Raw genomic sequence first — 18,481 nt, forward strand, 5'->3', positions numbered from 1 at the left:
GGCCCAATGCCGGGCGAGCGGACATGTCGTCTCGGGCGCCGTTGCTCATCGCGAGGGATGCCCCACTTCTACTCCAGTTCTTCACGTGCTCCTCCCTTTACCCTCTAGAGATGAGGTATGGTGGCGCCGCACATAGGTTGCGAGAGGAGAATCTCTCTCTCTCTCTCTTTCTCTGACCTAGGGCGAGATCGGTAGGATTCAGCGGTAGTGGAGCTGCGGAGGGGGGTGGTGGTAGGAGGTGGGCAGGGAATAGAATCACCACCGCTCATTTTAGATCCGACGATAGACTTGAACATTGAACGAGAAGCATTCGATTTTGCCTCTGGAATCGCAAGCCCAAGGACAGCCGGCCCAGGAACAACCCACACTGACGGAAACGATGCATCAAACGGCCACGAACGACCGAGATGCATGATCCAATGACCGAAATCAATGGACGCGTGAGATTGCTCGCTTTAGGTTCGGTTTTACTGTCCTTAATGGCATTATCGTTGGGCATATAAATGAGTTTTTCACCCTTTGAGATAGTTCGGATGGGATAACACTAGATCATGCAAGATACGATCACTTGGAAGCTTACGGAGAGCGGTACTTATTCCACATCCTCGGCCTATTCACTACAGTTCTAGAGGAAAACCTCCACGCCACTTATAAAGACTGCATGGAAGGTTTTTGCTACACCAAAATGCAAATTCTTTGGTCGACTTTCACAAGAGAGTTTGGATGATGGATAGGCTACATCGAAGTGGTGGCCAAATTGAGGTTTGTGTCCATTTTGTACCCAAGATCACGAGACAACGACACACATACTATTCTATTGTCGGTATCTGATTACGGTTTGAAATGCGATAAAGACGAATATCGAGCTGAGCGAGGACGGCTATACAAAGTACCAGATATGAGTGGATCGAGATTGCGCTTGCGCGCTCGTCAAACGTCCCTCCATATGCTTACTTTGAAAGGAGGGGAACGTTAGGGTGTTACGGTCTTCGGCGCCTTCGATGATTCTCATGAAAAAATACATGGACCAAAATTGATCTAGGCAAGACTCTTGTTACAAACCTCTATTAATTAGAAATGACAAATCTTTTGTCTTGTTTCAATATTTTTTCTAATAAAAATATTTTTTATATATAACACAACACTGTAATATTCTTGTATCACAAAAATATGGATTAAAATATTTGTTCAACGTTTAATTGAACTCTTCTAGTAGTATATTTTTTTAAGGCATAGCAGTATACTTTAGTTAGGCAAAACCCCTACAGTAGATTCCTGAAAAAAAAAAGTATTTCTGGGAGAAAGGAGCTACCAGCAGTAAAAAAAAAGGGAAGGAAGGAGCTACCGGGCTTTGCGATTTTGAGCCCAATCCTCACCAGACGAACCCCCAGAAATAGGCCCACGATCTGAACCACCGCTGCAGCGCAGGGGCGTCTCAGGTTTAGTACCACCTCGCCGACGGGAGGAGGATGTAGCGGGAGAGCCATCTATATAATGGGCGCCTTGGCCAGCGTTGGAAAGCACTTACCTGGACGGGGTCGACAGCTGATCAAGAAGAGCTGTGGCCTAGATCAATGGCTCACATTGCACCTTGTTGAGTGCGTTGGCCTACCATCTCCCTACGGGGAGAGTGGACGTCATAATTTGTGCTAGAGGGGGTACGCGTTCGCGCGGCCCCTGCCAAACTTTCAAAATTTTAACTTTGCCCTCGGTATGGTTGTGCTCCACTGTTGCCTCTGCCTGTCTATCTAGAATCAAATCCTTGTCCTTTTTAGTTCAGTTAACTATTCCCTCTGTTCCTAAATATAAGTCTTTTAAGCGATTTTAGAGCAAAATGAATGATCTACATTTCTAAAGTATGTCTATTATGTAGTTCTCTAGTGAAATAATGAATGATCTACATTTTAAAGTATGTCTATATATAGTACCTACAGTAGTGAATTGCTGGATCAAAGAAGTACTCTCTCAAACAAAGTGAGTACAGCATAATGCAGCAGTTTTATGGCGCATACAGGACGGATACATGATAATACACATAGGCTTTCCCTGAAAAAATGCTCCTTGGACTGTCAAAAGAAGAAGCCATGTCCTCCTAGGGCTCGCACGTATACAACGTCTCAGAAAAATAAACGTATACAACACACCAAGGATGCTGAAACGTATACTAGCACACATGCCCATGCGTTGCAACGGGAGAAAAAACATCTCCGCATTCTCCGACTTAAAACATACTGTAATGTTTAAGGGCTACGAATTAGGAATTAGGCTATATAGATGTGATCAAGGAGGCCTTTGATATCATCAGTTTTCCACTTGTTGACAACTTCAGCTACCGTATCTAGGACAATCTTCCTAACTTTGAATTAAGAGCAACGGGCCAAAAAAAGTATGTACAACCTAATAAACATGGCTCACGACCCGTCGTATATCTACATCCTCTATTTCAACTCAGTGGTCCATCCGTGTGCCTATTTAAAAACTATTTTGCTGTAATTTTTTATTTGTATACTTATTGCATAAGCTACATATCAGTCTGGAAAAAGTGATGGCCAACATAGTACCATCGTTAACTGAACCAATGTTTTCAAACCTTGATGTAGACTAAACACTAATGCATACTGAAAATAGTGAAGTTTAATTTCACCAACCAATTTGATCCATTGCTGTAGAGCTGCACGATCAGAATCAAATGGAATGTAGTTATTACATATAGACTGAGCCTACAAACGCATGTTCACCAAGTAAGAAGAAAAATAAAATAAACTAAAGTCCTAGTGATTGGGTTGTTCTTTCATACCATAGATACCATAGATAAGTAATGCATACTTGGAAAATCAACAACTACCAAACCCGGTGATGGACCATGCGCACAATATGCTCGGAGTTGCAGACATTTCTGAAACTAAAGTTGACATCTAGCACCTTCTCACGACCACAACCCTCTGGTTGAAAGAAGATTACAAAGTTCTCCATCTTTCTCATTTGACAGGCTTATCCTGGGGTTACTCCATTTGAAGGATTAGCTCAGGAGTTGTTGCACTTTTTTTCGACATCTTCCTGCAATGAGCCTTGCTATTATTTTTTGTATCCATAGCCAAAGATAGCTCAGAAGAGATTTGGGGCAAGTAAGTGAAGGGAGGAGCATCTCCAAGATTACATCGTCAATCCTCCCAGCAAAAATGTAATAAACACTTATACTAAAGAAGTATGAAACATGGACATGTAGACGACCATCAGGAAATTCCAGGTTAGCTTCGTACATACCTCATGTTTTCCGGCAAAGTGTGGAGCATGGGCGAACAACAGTGGTGTTCATGGACAAAGATTCTTAAGAGTAAAAATCAGATTCACACAACAAATCTCAGCCCAATTACAAAATCCTACGGGACTCTAAGAGTACAAAAATAAAGTAAGTAGTTATCACCCATAATTACTTGCCCTCCTAATTAAATTCTACTGCAATTAGCTAGAAAACAATTTATTTGGTACCCAATGGAATGTATGTAACATGAGGTAGCACTCTTGTCATACAAATTCAGCAAGGGCTTTCTCGGACAGAGAGAAAGATGTGGATGCAGAATTTCATTGGTGGAAGTTAGACCAGATGAGTGGATGCAGTTCTTGCTAAAGATTGCTTGGCTTGACCAGAACTGCAGAAATTATAATCCTGGTGCATGAGGTGCAAATGCAAAAAACATGCTCGCAATCTTCATTAGGATTTTTTCCTTTTCATTCCTAATTACTGCTGCAAACTCAATCACTTACCCGTTGTCCATATGTATTCCAACAATCACTTATTGTGCACCACCCAAACAATCACAACAGCTAACTTCACACCATTGGAGTGGCAGGATACACGAAACATGACGGGCATCTTCAGTCTTCACGCGGCCACCTCCGTGTGCAGCGCAGCCGCCAACACGGGGCAGTACGATGAGGAGCGCCGGTGGCGCCCGGGCCCTACTTCCATTGTTCCGCCCGAGCAGCACGGTCATCTTGCAGACGGTGGAGGACCCTGCTGCCGCTGTGGCGCCCGAGCAGCACGGCCATCTTCCAGCCGGTGCTGGTGGTGACTTGGTGGGCATCAGCACCAGCCCCCACGACGGCCCCGCCGGTGCTGCCGTGCTTCGTACGGGGGCCCCAAGCGAGCACGCCGGCCGCCTTATCAGCCTCCGCCACGACGCCTCCGCCACGACACCTTGGGCCATTCCCCATTCCTGGTCGTCGGCGCTGACGGCCGCTGCGAGCAAGGCGGAGGAGATGTGTTCGCTCGCGTTGACGCCGTCCTGGAGAGGCCGGGAGGGACGGAGGCGGGGGGATTTCGAGATGGCCGCCGGCTAATGAGGCGGGCACCTTCTGCGCCGACAAGCCGAGCCGCCTAGCCTAAGTTTACCACGCAGCCGCCGATTGGATCTGGCTCCTCGCCTCAGAAAACATACAGGGTCTTAATCATAAAAGTGAAACGTTTTCCTCACTAAAGAAAGGACTGCGGGTTGATTCCTCAAAAACGGAGGTTCTTTTTTTTACAAAAACGCCACGACAGACGACCAGAAACCCTATTTGCTTTATTATTAGGGAGAGATACATGAGTGGAAATTAGCACATTTTATTCTATCCATATTCACATGATGGAAAAATTAGTTAATAAACTAACACTCAACGCTTACCTTTACAAGCGAGCTGTCACAAGTCTTGTGTGAATTGACTATTTTTGTTTCTACAAGGATTACGATGATGAATGAAGACAGGTGGTTGAAGTGTAAAATAAATAGGCTAAAACTAAGTCTGCAAGAACATAAAAGTAAATAACTAAAAATAGATTGTGTTTTCTCCTGCAATAGAGAAGTTAGGTGCGGAAAATTTTAGGTCCTACTGAGTATAGAATGTTTCAGTGCAACGATAATGTGTACTTACTTCTTCATGTGATCCTACCTCTCAAATTCTATGTTTGATTGGCGAGTAACCCTGGAATAGCCAAACTCCTCTTATCGGGATTGTTGGACTCTATTATCATGCCTTACGTTATCATTTGTAATGGTCAATCCGGTAGTTCAGTTCACTAGACCGGACCAACACTTTAAGCATCGTGGATTCCCATTATCTTCATATTGTCTTCACTCCTCATTGATACCGACATGTGTCACCCGGAGGTCGCACATTCATTAAACAATATGTGGTTACTTGTTTCTTGAGATCATGTTGCATGGCAAAGGCCGGGCTTCTCTACTCCAACATCAATCAATTATCTTTGGGACTGGACTACACCGCTAGACTCCAATCATGACATATGGATCCTCATTGTCATGCTAATCCTATGAAAGATATGGGAGGCAAGAAACATCAAAGTTTTCCCTGGGGAATACATTCATCCGGTCACCTCCATACGATTTTATAACTGGTGATCTAGACCTCTGAACAAATAGACTTAGAAGTTAGAAAAGACTCTCACAAGGAGTCCACTTCCTTGTGTCGGCATATTCCTGTCCTCACGCTTGCGCATTTCTATGTAATTCTCATGAGCTTGGGTAATTGTTCCGACTACCCCTTTTGAGCAATATATTCAGGCGGAGGACCACCCCTCTTCGATGATTCCTCAATTTTTTTACTGATACGGTTTCACCCACACTAATGTTCTAACCATTACAAGGTTCATGCACATGCTAACGAATGCCAGGCATATACACATGGGCATGATCCTAATCCCATGCTATAATTACGAAGAAGACCGAAGATAAATCAACTTTTAGTGAGAAAATAACAACATTTCACGGTTTTGAGACTTGAGGGTCAGGAATAACTAATATAGAGTTGATGGCCAGACATAGACTTTGTCAACGATGAGGGACCCAAAATAGCTTTTCTATATTTATTTAATATTAATAATAGAAGCAGGTATATCACTACCAACTTTCAGTTATATAACAACAAAGCTTATGTAGTGTCTTTGGATCCTACTGTTTGTACTACATATATACACATCACTTCATTGCGGCACACATTGCCTAACGTTTTTGGAAGTTTAAGAACTTGATGGAATAGCCAAAGACGAAGAAGATGACAATGATGTAGGCAAAGTGAGCTAGGACAACGTAGCCAAGGAAATCATGCCGCACACCCAAATTATCCTCCAAAAATTGCTTCACCACTACAGGGTTCCCACCGGGTACTAGAAGAGAACCACCATGGTCACCAAACTGCGATGCAACAACACCATAGATGGTCCAAGATACTGGGTTGGCCCAGTAGTACCACCTCCACCAAATCGGTATCGCCTGCAACAACAGAAACAATAACCATGCATACATCCCTCACAACAATCCTTAATAAACGAATTTGATTAATTGATACATAGCACGGTTAATCTTAGCTTGCTTACCGTTCTGACAACGAGGAACCCGGCAAACAGGTTCCAGAGAGGGAGCACAAAGGATACGAGTATGCTTGCAAGCATCGCAGACGGAGTCAATGACACCAACATCATGCCGAACAATGTGAAGTAGTTGAAGCTTGCAATAATGAAGAACATGAAATAGAAGAACTTGTCAACTTTCCAGTCATATCCAATCATCACATAGATGAGGATTGTGTATAACATCCCTTGGAGGATGTTGTAGATGACCTCCATGCATGCCTGCACAAATAAAAATTGCACATTTTGAGAATGGATGGATTTAAAACTAGTTCAAATCTCCAATGTTCAGTGGACCACTTCAAAGAGGAGCCCGGACCACTTCAAAGAGGAGCTATATAAGGGCAAAATGGTTCACAAACAAAATCAAACCCTCCATCGCCTTTACTTTCTTATAAAATCATGCAATTTATTAATGTTATAAGTAGGCCGTTGTTAATTCTTAAAAAAAAAGCTAGTTTTTCACCCTCCCTGATTTGGGGTTTCTAAACTAGTGCATCCAAACTATCAAATTTCAATCAAAATGAGTATCAAATTGATCAAGAAATTACCTGAGCTAATGCATAGGATAATGGAGAGTACATTCCTGCCGCCTTTTCACGGTAGAAAACTGTTCTCTCAATTGACACAACAGGCTGAACGGTGAAGCAATTGGTAGCACCAAGGAAGAAGACAGCAGCATAAGTGGCCCCAAGTAGATTGTACAAGTCTTGTTGCGATTCTCTAACAACAAATTAAGCAAACGAGAAATATTAGTGCCCCCATAGGGATAAATAAATGTATCATCTTCTCAAGCCTCGACTATAGCAAGAAAATAGGATCATACATTTTTGTTCCTTTTTGCCAAAACACAGTGCCAAATACAAGACCATCAAGCAACGTCATAAGATAGCGCATGGCATTGTAGGGTGGATTCTTCCAATAAGATTTGTATTGCTTCCAGAAGTTTGCAACACATTGGTTGTAGAAATTTTGAGAATACTTTGCAGGAAATGAGAGATCCTGATAGCCTGGAGGGGGAACGCTCAATTCCATAATAAGGTCTTGGTTTTTCCTGGACATATTTAACAAATGTGAGCTCGTGTGAATAGTATAATGAAAACAACTGCCTTTTTGGCGCTTCATTTCAAGAGCATATGTATTTGTTTCAGTGGAAACGATAGCAACTAGCTAATAATGGTGAAATTTTATGTTCAATGATTGGGGCTACTTACCTATGAAGAGCGGAGTTAGCATAAATTTCCGCAAAATTAATATTCAAGTGAGCCTCAGCTAAAGTGGAGCTAACTTCCAGCATCCATGTTGCAGGATTATATTCTTTTGTGATCTTAGCCACACCTGGAATTTCCTGCAATGCAATGACAGCCTCATGGGCTAGTCTTAATTTTTCCACATCTTCAAAGAGTTCAGGATATGTTTGATCTTTAATGACTTTTCTAAGCCAATTGATCATATTTGTAAGTTGGCTATCTGTCCAACTGAAAACTAGTAAAATCCTGGCTACCTCCAAACTTGATTGAATCAGTGAAATCTTGGCTACCATGAACTAAAACATGTAAGCAAAGGAAACTCACCTCGAAATATTCAACTAGTTTATCACAGTGACAACCAAGTTCACCAGCGTAAATGACCCGCCCTCCTCTTTTCAAAAGCAGAAGCTAGCAAAGAAACCGGCTGTGAGTTATTTGCATTTTAAGAACTAACATAGTTTAATGGTGCACCTAATTTTCATATATAGTAAGTGTGGACACTCTAGCAGTGTGCCTCTAATCTTTGCAAATTCCAAGAAGAGGGAGGAAGGGGGAACACGGGTGGCAGCCTCTTGACGGCCGGCATCGGCAAGGAAGGTTGCGAGCGTGGGTAGGACCACAGAGTCGTGCTGGAGGAGAAACCAGGGTGTCTCAATGGCGGCACATGATGGCTGAGGGGAGTTGTGTAGCCTGTGATGGTGGAAAGGGAGCTACTATTTTAGAGGAGTGGCGAGTTAATTAGCAGTAGGAAAGTGAGATGGCGAAGGAGGTGGCAAACAGAAGATGGTGGGAGGCAGCAAGATGCATTGACGAGAAGTGAGCGGCGACAACGATGATTGGGGGGGGGGGGGGGGGTCTGACGAGGCAAGGTGCCCAGAGATGGAGGTATACCGCTCACTGAAGCAGAAAAGCGTTGGGTTTGCGGGGGAAGGCAGAGGACATTTTGCAATGGGTGTGCCCTTTTAGAGGACGCCGTTGTAGAATAGCTTATTCTGTACTCTTATCATTTTCCTATACATGACTCATTTTCTGTACCCCTGGGGGTATACACTTTCATATTTAATACACCTCTTATACTTATCTATTATACTTCTTAATATACCTCATTAACTTTTCTATGATAACTTTCTAATATGCCTCAATACAACCTATTGAAAACATAAATCATCAGAGACCTTAGTTTTTACGATATACCATTTTTACCTAAGTATAATAAAATCCGTGCAGATAATACAAAGTATATGAACTCACATGAGAATTTTAGTAGAACTCACTTTAGGGTATCGATTAATTATTAATGAACTATATTAAATGTGATAAAGAGGTATGACCGATTCATCTATATGGTGTATGGGGGGAGGAAGTACCAGAGTACATACTCCCATGAGTATAAGAGCATGGTTAATAGTATAGCCAACTGCTGGCTATAAGCAGTCTTATAGCCCATCTTATAGCTAACTTGTACAATAGTTAGCTATGAAAGAGTACTACTTTTATCATATATGACCCACATTTCATTCTCACAAAACACCTAGGAGCACGTGCTAGAGCTGGCTCTTCATAAGAGCCCGCTTCACTTCTCTCTCCTCTTCTCTCTCATCCGACTCAGCAAAAATATAGTATTTTAATCCTTACAGCCTGCTGACTGTACCTTATTGTACTTGCTCTAATGGTTTTCCATATATATATATATATATGCGTGCACGCGCCCCCACACACATATACTACATGAGAGGAGGGGGGGGGGGGGGGCGGCGGCGCATCAGTATGCTCGATGTGAACTGGTTGAGTTGGGACTTGGGAGAGAGAAAGAGGGAAGAGTGATGCGGGTGGTGGCAGTTTTAAAGTAATTTCAACACACATTCGGGGCAATCACATGTATCGCTTCGTTTTAAATGTGAACGCGGGTGCAGGCACGAGGCTGGCTCGCGGAAACGTTCGATTCCTGCGTTTCCGCTCAGCCTGGCTGGAAGCGCTATTTTGCATGAGTCGGGCCAGGTCCAGTTAGGCATGCAGTCCACCAAACATCTTGAAATTTGCATGATAAATGCCAGCCAAGTGCTACACAGGCAACCAAACAGCCCCATACTACATGAGAGGGAGGGGGGGGGGGGGGGGGGGGGAACGAACGAACCTCATCAAAAGACTCAAATATATCGATGCTTGGTTGATGGATCGTGCAAACCACGGTACGCCCGGTGTTGACTGTATTTCTCACTGTCCGCATGACAATTGCTGCGGCTCTAGCATCAAGACCAGAAGTTGGCTCATCCATAAATATAATTGAAGGATTTGCTACCAGCTCCACAGCAATTGTCAGTCTCTTTCTTTGTTCAGTCGATAACCCGTCAACTCCAGGGAGACCAACCATAGCATTACGCAGCACATCAAGTTCTACAAGTGTCATGACTTCCTCTACAAACATCTATATGAGCGAAGATTAATTTCTTTAGTCAAAGAAAGTATATAATTTGAAGTTTCAAATATATAGAACATCACATGTTTACTTGAGCATGAAAAGTGGCTTGAAATATGTACCTTTCTCGTAGCATCATCAACATCTGAGGAAAGACGCAGCCAGGCAGAGTACAGAATGGATTCATATACTGTAACATTTGGTGAATGGATATCAATCTGTTCACAATAGCCACTGATGCGGGCAAAAGTTTCTTGTTTTTTAGGGTAACCAGAGAGGGTGATACTTCCTTCAATGGCTCCACTGGTTTTCCTTCCTGCCAGGACATCCATTAGAGTGGTCTTCCCAGCTCCACTCACACCAACTAATGCAGTCAGAACTCCTGGCCTAAATGCACCACTGATATCAGAGAGCAACTGGAGACGACTTTCTGTGAATCCTTGTTCCTTCATTTCCTGAAACACAAGATGACCCATTTTAATGTTAGAACTAACTTTTTTTTGTCCATACCAACAGATAAGTTTACCATACAAGTAACAAACTTATGTCCTAATAAGATATGTGTGAGGAGGACGATAGGTAGGCTTACTGCAGGCATGTCCACCCAATAGTTTATATGGTTGAAGGAAAGTGAAAGAGGCTGGAAAGGCAAGGTAGTTCGTGACTGAGCTGGCCTATTTGTGGCTTCCTTAGCACCTGTAGAAACTGCAAGTGTAGATAGTGACTAATTAGTATTGTTATTAAGGCGTCAATTGACTTGATAAATATTTCATAAACTTGGGACTATTGTAGAGGGCTGCAATAGTATAAGATGATATTTAAAGAAGACCTCACCCATAGGTACTGAAGATGGCATAGTAGGTGACACGGTGGCTTCTGGCATTTGCTCTTTGTTTGTGCCATTCTCATTCTCCTCATCTGAAACTAGTGTGTTTGATCTACTGCTAGCTGGAAGAAAACAGAGCATATGCGGTGTGTAAGTACTTTGCTCACTAAGGCATCAAACAATAATCTCAGCCAACAAAAAATAATGATACTCACGGCTCAAGTATGTTAGGGCAAGAAGGTATAAGATGTTGAACAAAATAGTGAATCCTATAACGGCTCCTATGGAAAGCCAAAAGCCCCAGTCTCCAGTAAACAAGTCTCTGGATTTAAGAATAGCCTTTCCTACCGTTGGTGCATCAATCATAGGATCATTGTTTGGCTGTAGTAAAAATGAAAGGCCTTACATTAGTTGAGATGTTACCACCTTTACATTACACTACGATATAATGATCTCCTCATTATCCGAGTTTGAAGAAATCAAAGAAAAAACAATACAGTGTTCTGAGAAGAACTTACGGTGGCCCACCTACTGGCAAGGAATTCATTGACCGATATTGCATTCTGACTATACATCATAGGAGATGCCCAGTAAGCCCAGATCCACCATGGTCTGATGTCACCTGTCCACATCAAAATTAGGGACAGAGAAGGTTACTTTGATTTATGCAAATGAGACGTAGATAGCTGATTTATCGTGCCTAGATAGCGAAACATGAATGGTTTTATCATGACGGTATGCTTACCTCTAGGGATGATAAATCCTCCAAATATGAAAATAATAAGTTGAACAAACATCCCAAAAGTGTTGGCAACAACCATTGATTTCAAAACAGCACCAAGAAATCGGAACAAAGCCATTGCCATTTGGTGAGTAGCGAAGAAAGCTAAAAGCTGGCGAAAGAACCTATATTGAGTAGATAGATGAATAATGGAGTTACCAATTCAAAAATTTAAATGCAGAAAATAGAATGAGCGCAAGTATTATTTATATATGGATGTATACCTTCCTGCAGAAGGTGCAAAGCCCATCACATAGTATGTAAGGACAACCCATACTCCAGCCTCCACAAATGAAACAGGAACTTTTAAGATGATGTTTGCCAGTCCAAAGGTCCATGGGGGGAAGAACAAGAAATCCCTTTGTTTGTAAAACGTAGGAAGTATTTTAATGGTTAGTTGTAGCTCGGCAAACCCATTAAACAAAATGGTGATTAAACTGAAAGTCAGAGCTCCAAAGAATTTAGCACCGTCGGAAATCTGTCCATGGGGCATCTCTGTTCTGAGGAATACAGTCATGGCCATGAGCCCAAGGATGATCAACTGGCTGACCTTGAAGATGTAGATGAAGGAGTTGCGCTTCATCAATAGCTGTTCTCTTGACATCACTGCCTTGAATGACTCCCAGCTGGATTGGCCATATTTTGACGTGGTCAACGCGGCAGGATGGGTTTTGGATTTTTCAAAAGGAATCTGCAGCTCCTCCAGCATCTGCTGGCCTACATGGAATGACTTGAAATGTTCAGCAAACTCTAGGACTGGCACGTAACGATACTGCTCCTGGTCAAGATACCAGTATTGTTGTTGGTCTTTCTTGGAAGTGACCTCTTGAAGGAAGTCAGCAACTCCTTTCCTCTCCGGGCACCGGAAACCAGTGGATTCAAAAAATTCCAAGATGCTCTCTCGTGGCCCATGGTACACTATGTGTCCTTCTGATAGCAGAATTATGTCATCAAACAAGTTGTAGGTCTCTGGCGGTGGTTGTAGGAGGGAGATCATCACAGTGTCATTCATCACATGGACCAATTGCCTTACATATTTTACAATCTGAAATGTGCTAGAGCTATCCAAACCAGTGGAAATTTCATCCATGAACAGAGCCCTTGCAGGTCCTGTTAACATCTCCCCTGCCATCAACAGAATTGAATATTAGCATAACATTAATTGAGTGAGAAATTCCTTTCCACAATGAGTTGAGCAGTGAAGCTTATTCTATGTAGGTGTGCGTGCATACCAGTTGTGACACGCTTCTTTTGCCCTCCAGAAATTCCTCTGGTCATCTCATCACCGACGATGTTATCAGCGCAAATGTCAAGCCCAAGCACCTAATGGAAGAGTTCTCTTAGACTCGGTGTGCAAAATTTTGTTAGAGACCTCCATGTAGTTAATAGAATAGTCAAAGCTCACCTTGAGAGTGAGATCGGTTATAATATTACTCCCATGTCCTTGTACTGCAGTCGCTTTCATGTAAGCGTCGATCTCAGGATCTGGATTTATGCCTGCATCACGCTCTCTTGCAGTGAGCTCCGCAAGCATATCATATCTGGCACCGATACCTAAGCACCGCCTCGAGAAATCTAGTGTCTCTCTTACAGTCATCTCTGCATTGTGGAGATCATACTGACTGACATACGCACTGGTCCTCTGAGGGTAGAACTCGGAAAAAGTATGACCACAGTATGTGATGCTGCCAGATAACTGGGTGTGTTGCAGTATCCACAGGATGGTGATTATTTTTATCTTAGGGACGTGATCACAATGCATAAGAAAAAAAAGTAACAAGATGAGTTAAAACCTTGAGGCTTTTGTCAAGCTTCCCTGTAAGGGCTCGCATAAGTGTGCTCTTTCCTGAAGAAGGAGGTCCAAGAAGAAGAGTCATCCTGAAAACAACAAGCATGTCAAATACTTACTTTGCTTCAAAAGGTACAGTTGATCAGTCTGCGACTGTGCATTTTTCATTTTCTTTTCGAGTTTATATTTAGGCGAAAGCCACCGTGTATTTTTCTTTTTCTTTTTCTTTTCAGGTTACATTTAGTGGAAAGCACCAAAATGAACGAGCTACTTTTCTTGCAGGAAGGCTGATTGCTACATACTGAAAAACCAATTTTTGGGGACTACCTGCCCCCTAGAAACACCAAACAAGATGTAACGTAATAAGTTGATAAGGACGTGCATGACAGACATGTGAGAGAGATAACAAAGGAAACAGTTGCAGGAAGAAGAATGTGATGGTTTGCTTGTTACCTGGATGGTTTGAGGATGCCATATCCGTGTTTGAGTACGGTAGTGGTCCTCTTGTTTGAGGAGCCAAACCGTCCAATGAGACCCTGTTGTCGTCATCGTGTAAACAAACCATCAAATCCAATTCACCCATGACGATGCATATACAAAAGTAATGGATAATTTATGGGCAGATCATACAAAATGTGAATGATCAGCAATGTCAGAAACAAGCAAGGAGTTAGCTCATGATAGGGAAGAAGCGCCTAATTGGCCTATGTTTCCTTCCAGTGGTAAGAGTGACCTCACCACCTCCCGGATCACATAGCCACGACCTAGCACACACCTTGGCCTCTTAAAGGCATTTCGTCGAGCACCTCCATGACACTCGCCTTTGGGGTCGGCCGATCTGCGCTCTAGACCTGCCCTCACCCCTGATTGGCTGATTCGAGTGACTATCTGCTTTCAAGCGCGCCAGCGCGCGTGTCCCTACTCCGACGACCGAGTAGCAGCTGCGCGTGGTTGTACGGGTGTAGAAGGAGCAGCGGCGGGTGTGGAGCACAGGCTCCGGTATGCTCATCTGAATTACTTCAGCTGTGGCTCTATCTCTCCGTCCCTTGTGTGATTTTTTTTCTCTCTCTCAATTGCAGCTCTGCAGCACATTATATATCCTTATTACTCCCTCCGTTCCTAAATATAAGTCTTTCCAGAGGTTTCACTAATGGACTACATACGGATGTATATAGACATACTTTAAAGTGTAGATTCATTCATTTTGCTCCGTATCTAGACCTTGATGAAATCTCTTAAAAGACTTGTATTTAAGAACTGAGGGAGTATAACACTAAGCTCTTTAGTTTTCAGAACCTAGCAATCAATTAAGGTCTTCAATTTTCAATTGGATCATGCAGTTTTGATTGAACCAATAATTTCACAAAGAGCATTAGTGAAACCTCTTTATAGTGAAAAACCAATAATTTTCACGAACTTTTACAGAGTCTGTTCTGGACACAAAATTGATCCAAACCAGTAAACCCGTCGAAATTTTTACAGATTCAACATTTTTACGGTATCTGCTAGAGATGTTGTAAGTACCTAGATGATGCGACCTTGGTTGACAAAATCAAAGTGTCGTCCATGACACGTTTACCATCAGCATAACGGAGGAATATCTGATGCTATGGTAGCACCTAACATGATGATTCAACGGGTAGCATAGTAAGAATGTGGATCCAATCGTCATTTTAAAAATGCTTTTTTTGGGGGGAGGGGGGGGGGTGTGCAAAACTTGCATTCCCGCAATGCTGGTCGTTGGATCACAATTCAACGGTCGAGGTTGCACTGGAGCATCTCATGTTAGATGCTACCGGTAGCATCAGATATTCTCCCTCAGCATAATACACGTGTCCAACAACGTAAGTAACTTTCTCATGTATTTACATTAATTAAAAAAGGTCCTTCAATCACACGGTCAAAAAGATCTACCCAAACACCACAATAAAAATAAGAAAAATGGTACACTCAAGAGCGATTCGCTACGGATTGGTCGTACCAAACATTCTCCCACAATCACTTTTCTGATTTTCACCGTTGATCCACTTTTTCCTTAATCTTTGACCATAAATTAATACATCCATTTGTACCCATGATTCTTTAAAGTCTATCTGTAAAAGTAGCAAATACGATAAAAAAAACACTCCATTGTATCCCCCACAACGCGTAAAAATAGAACACGTACAACCCTAAAAACATAAGCGGCACGGCAAAGGCGCATTGCCCTTCTAGTATATATCTGTGAGAAATACTATACTTCCTAATTTTACAGACGTCTCAATGAATTGAAGTCTCCAATCTAAAATAGGGTTAGTCGATTTTTACCGGTTCAACAATTTTTTTAAGGAGCTCTCTCATATTATTCTTTTAATTCATTATGCTTCCTAATTTTGGAGCTCTCCCATTTGATTGAGGTAGTCAATTTTGAATTTTGTTCACATTTCAATTAGCTGCCATTTATGATTTCAATTTTATTTTCCTTCTTTTCCCATGTGTTTTCGTTGTCAACACTCATTGAAAAGAAGGGCGTAACAGGTGCAATGAAAGTTGTCACATGCGAGATGTTTCCCGAGAATTTAGCAATCACACTCGGTGAAATGTTATGACAGCGTCATTTTCAGGGACGGAAACGACTGACATGTGTATTATATTTCCTGAGTGCCAAGAAACATCAATCACTGTTTCTCCAATTCTAACAATACCCTACCAAAATGTCATCATTGGCAGCTTATTTTTTTTAAATACGTACGGGTATATGTATCATATATTAGAAAAATAAGAAGCACAATTGCACAACTATCATAACATGTCCGTACATCCTGGGAAGATGCACGGAGCACATCATCCATCCACCTAAAACACCAAATGACGCTAACTAGAATATCTCGGCCTAGCTAATGTCGAGCAAAAGGCTTCACTCTGTGACCACAAAAGCCTAGCCGCAATCCACATCCCTTCCCAATCGGTGATGGAGAGGACCACATCCGCGGCCGGTACTATCTAATAAAAAAATCATAGCATTCCTATGCTTCCTAACAAAGAGCGTGAGAGTGAGGATCGTTCGAAAGTTCTTCCAGGCAATCTCAGAACACATGGAATCCTAGTCGACGAGCGTGTCAATGGCTTGAGGCACTCGCTCAGCTCTACCACAAGCAAAGGGTACCTACCCCAAGCCACGTTGAAGGCACGAGGACACAACCCACCAGGAGATGATCAATTATCTCATGTATTAGTCGCATAACAACCATGTCGCATGGTGTGGTAATCCACAACATGCCACACAATCACAGGCCCAACACCGGTTTATCAAAGAAAGCAAGACAAAAAACCTGTAATTTGGAACGGCTCCCAAATTTCACTCAAGCTCTTGCACCACGGATCACCTCCTAGCCTGCAAAATGAGTCACATAAGGCAATCTCACCGGCTAGAGGCCTCTTGTTTCCCAAGACGATCGGAGATAGGGTTAATCGGATATAGGGTGTTTCTTCGCTGATCCTTCGGGGTGGTGGTTTTAGGATCCTTAGGGTTTCTAGAGTGGTGGCGACAACAATGCCTTCATTGGTATTTTTGTTCATTTGGCTTCATGTGCATCTCTACGTCCCCTCCTCTAGCGGCAGTTGAAGTTATGGTTGTTTTTTCAAGAGTTGTAGACTCCTCCAAGGGAGACACTGGGGGGCATTCTTAGAAGGACATGTGCTTTGCTGCACCACTGATGAATGAAGGCATGATAATGTGCTCGTCTCCTCCAACCTTAATTTGATGGATCAATGTTTGGACTAGCATCGTCAAGGTCTTGGCTAACACACCACAAGATATCGCTTGTATTCAGCTCACAACATAACTTGTTATATGTTCTGGTGCTTCGACATGTTAGACGGTAATGGGCCCACTCTTCTTCTTTTTATGGTGCTTCAACGACTACGACATACATGAATGATCAAGGACGGTGTTGTGTGTAGGAACCCCCAAGGGCTTCTTTGTAATTTTATTTTTGTCGGGGTCTTATGTTTTCTAGGGCCTTCCCTTTCTCCCATGTGTATTGTGTTCTATCTTAGACTTACTAATGAATGATAGATGCCCACTTCAAAAGATATGTTGTGTAGAGCTTTTAGACACGGTTTCTGTTGAGTTTCTTTTTGCTAACTTCGTTTCTACCGATAATATTTTCAAAGGATGAAGTATATAGGTAGTCCCACTGCAAAACAAAACGAGTGTATAGTTAGTTTATGGGATTGAAGACATCTATCTATATATTAATAGTTATCTAATTCATTGTACTTCCTAATTTTGAAGGTCTTTCATTTACTTGAGGTGTTTAATTTTGAATTTGGTTCACCATTTTGACAAGGCCAATTATTTCTTAACAAGCTCTTTCATTTGGTTGAGATATTTAATTTTGAATTTGATTCATGGTTTTAACTCGGTCAATAATTTATCAAATAAATCTACAGTAACAGCAATGTAGAAACACATCAGTTGTGTGCACCCCTCTCATCATTTAAAAAGAAACGCAAGCTTATGCCACTTTAGCACCAATATAATGGCAGCTTGTGGCCACCAAGGCAAAAAACTTTCTACATAAGCATTAGTTGATTAACAGATAATACAAAATCACAACGCCAAAAAAGTCACTAGAACACTACATGACAAAAGAAAACACACTTCATCATCTTCTCCATGTGTCAAACCATTTTTTGTCGTTATGAATCCCAACAACAGCAACGGCGTAGCGAAACACGTCCAACTCAAGCCTCCTGATGCATCAAGGGTTGTGGGGTACGCTATATATGGACCCATCTTTAAGGGTATGTGACACTAGGCTGACCGATTTTTCCAATATGAGAAGGGGTTGTTTAGTTTTTTTTCTTTTTCGTGTTTTCACCGGTTTTAAAAAGTTTTCTTTCTTTATTTTTTAATTTTTATTTCCTATCTTTTTTTCCATTTTGGGTTTTCCTATTTTATTTATTTTTACACATGCTAATTTATGAATATTTATCAAAGTCACAAACATTAAAAAAGACTACATA

The 18,481-nt window shown here is 42.1% G+C and overlaps 1 protein-coding gene and 1 non-coding gene across 2 annotated transcripts; one reads left to right on the forward strand and one right to left on the reverse strand.

The window, feature by feature from the left end:
- Nucleotides 1-1,520: 1,520 nt before the first annotated feature.
- On the forward strand, nucleotides 1,521-1,681 carry LOC123414306. Its single transcript, XR_006614306.1, has one exon. It is a non-coding gene; the product is annotated as a U1 spliceosomal RNA (small nuclear RNA).
- Nucleotides 1,682-5,838: 4,157 nt separating this feature from the next.
- On the reverse strand, nucleotides 5,839-14,501 carry LOC123413165 (ABC transporter G family member 48-like). The gene is made up of 19 exons (XM_045106114.1): nucleotides 14,247-14,501; nucleotides 13,925-14,007; nucleotides 13,476-13,560; nucleotides 13,088-13,378; nucleotides 12,915-13,005; nucleotides 11,907-12,807; nucleotides 11,647-11,807; nucleotides 11,420-11,523; nucleotides 11,117-11,282; nucleotides 10,910-11,023; nucleotides 10,665-10,780; nucleotides 10,198-10,530; nucleotides 9,794-10,084; nucleotides 7,984-8,067; nucleotides 7,624-7,757; nucleotides 7,236-7,463; nucleotides 6,961-7,132; nucleotides 6,377-6,631; nucleotides 5,839-6,272 (listed from the first exon to the last, which is right to left on the reverse strand). Exons 3-19 carry the CDS (start codon nucleotides 13,557-13,559, stop codon nucleotides 6,003-6,005), a joined length of 3,795 nt encoding a protein of 1,264 aa, XP_044962049.1. The 5' UTR covers nucleotide 13,560; nucleotides 13,925-14,007; nucleotides 14,247-14,501; the 3' UTR covers nucleotides 5,839-6,002.
- Nucleotides 14,502-18,481: the final 3,980 nt, after the last annotated feature.

Source organism: Hordeum vulgare, chromosome 7H (genome assembly GCF_904849725.1).
Source record: "Hordeum vulgare subsp. vulgare chromosome 7H, MorexV3_pseudomolecules_assembly, whole genome shotgun sequence".
Lineage (NCBI taxonomy): Eukaryota > Viridiplantae > Streptophyta > Magnoliopsida > Poales > Poaceae > Hordeum > Hordeum vulgare.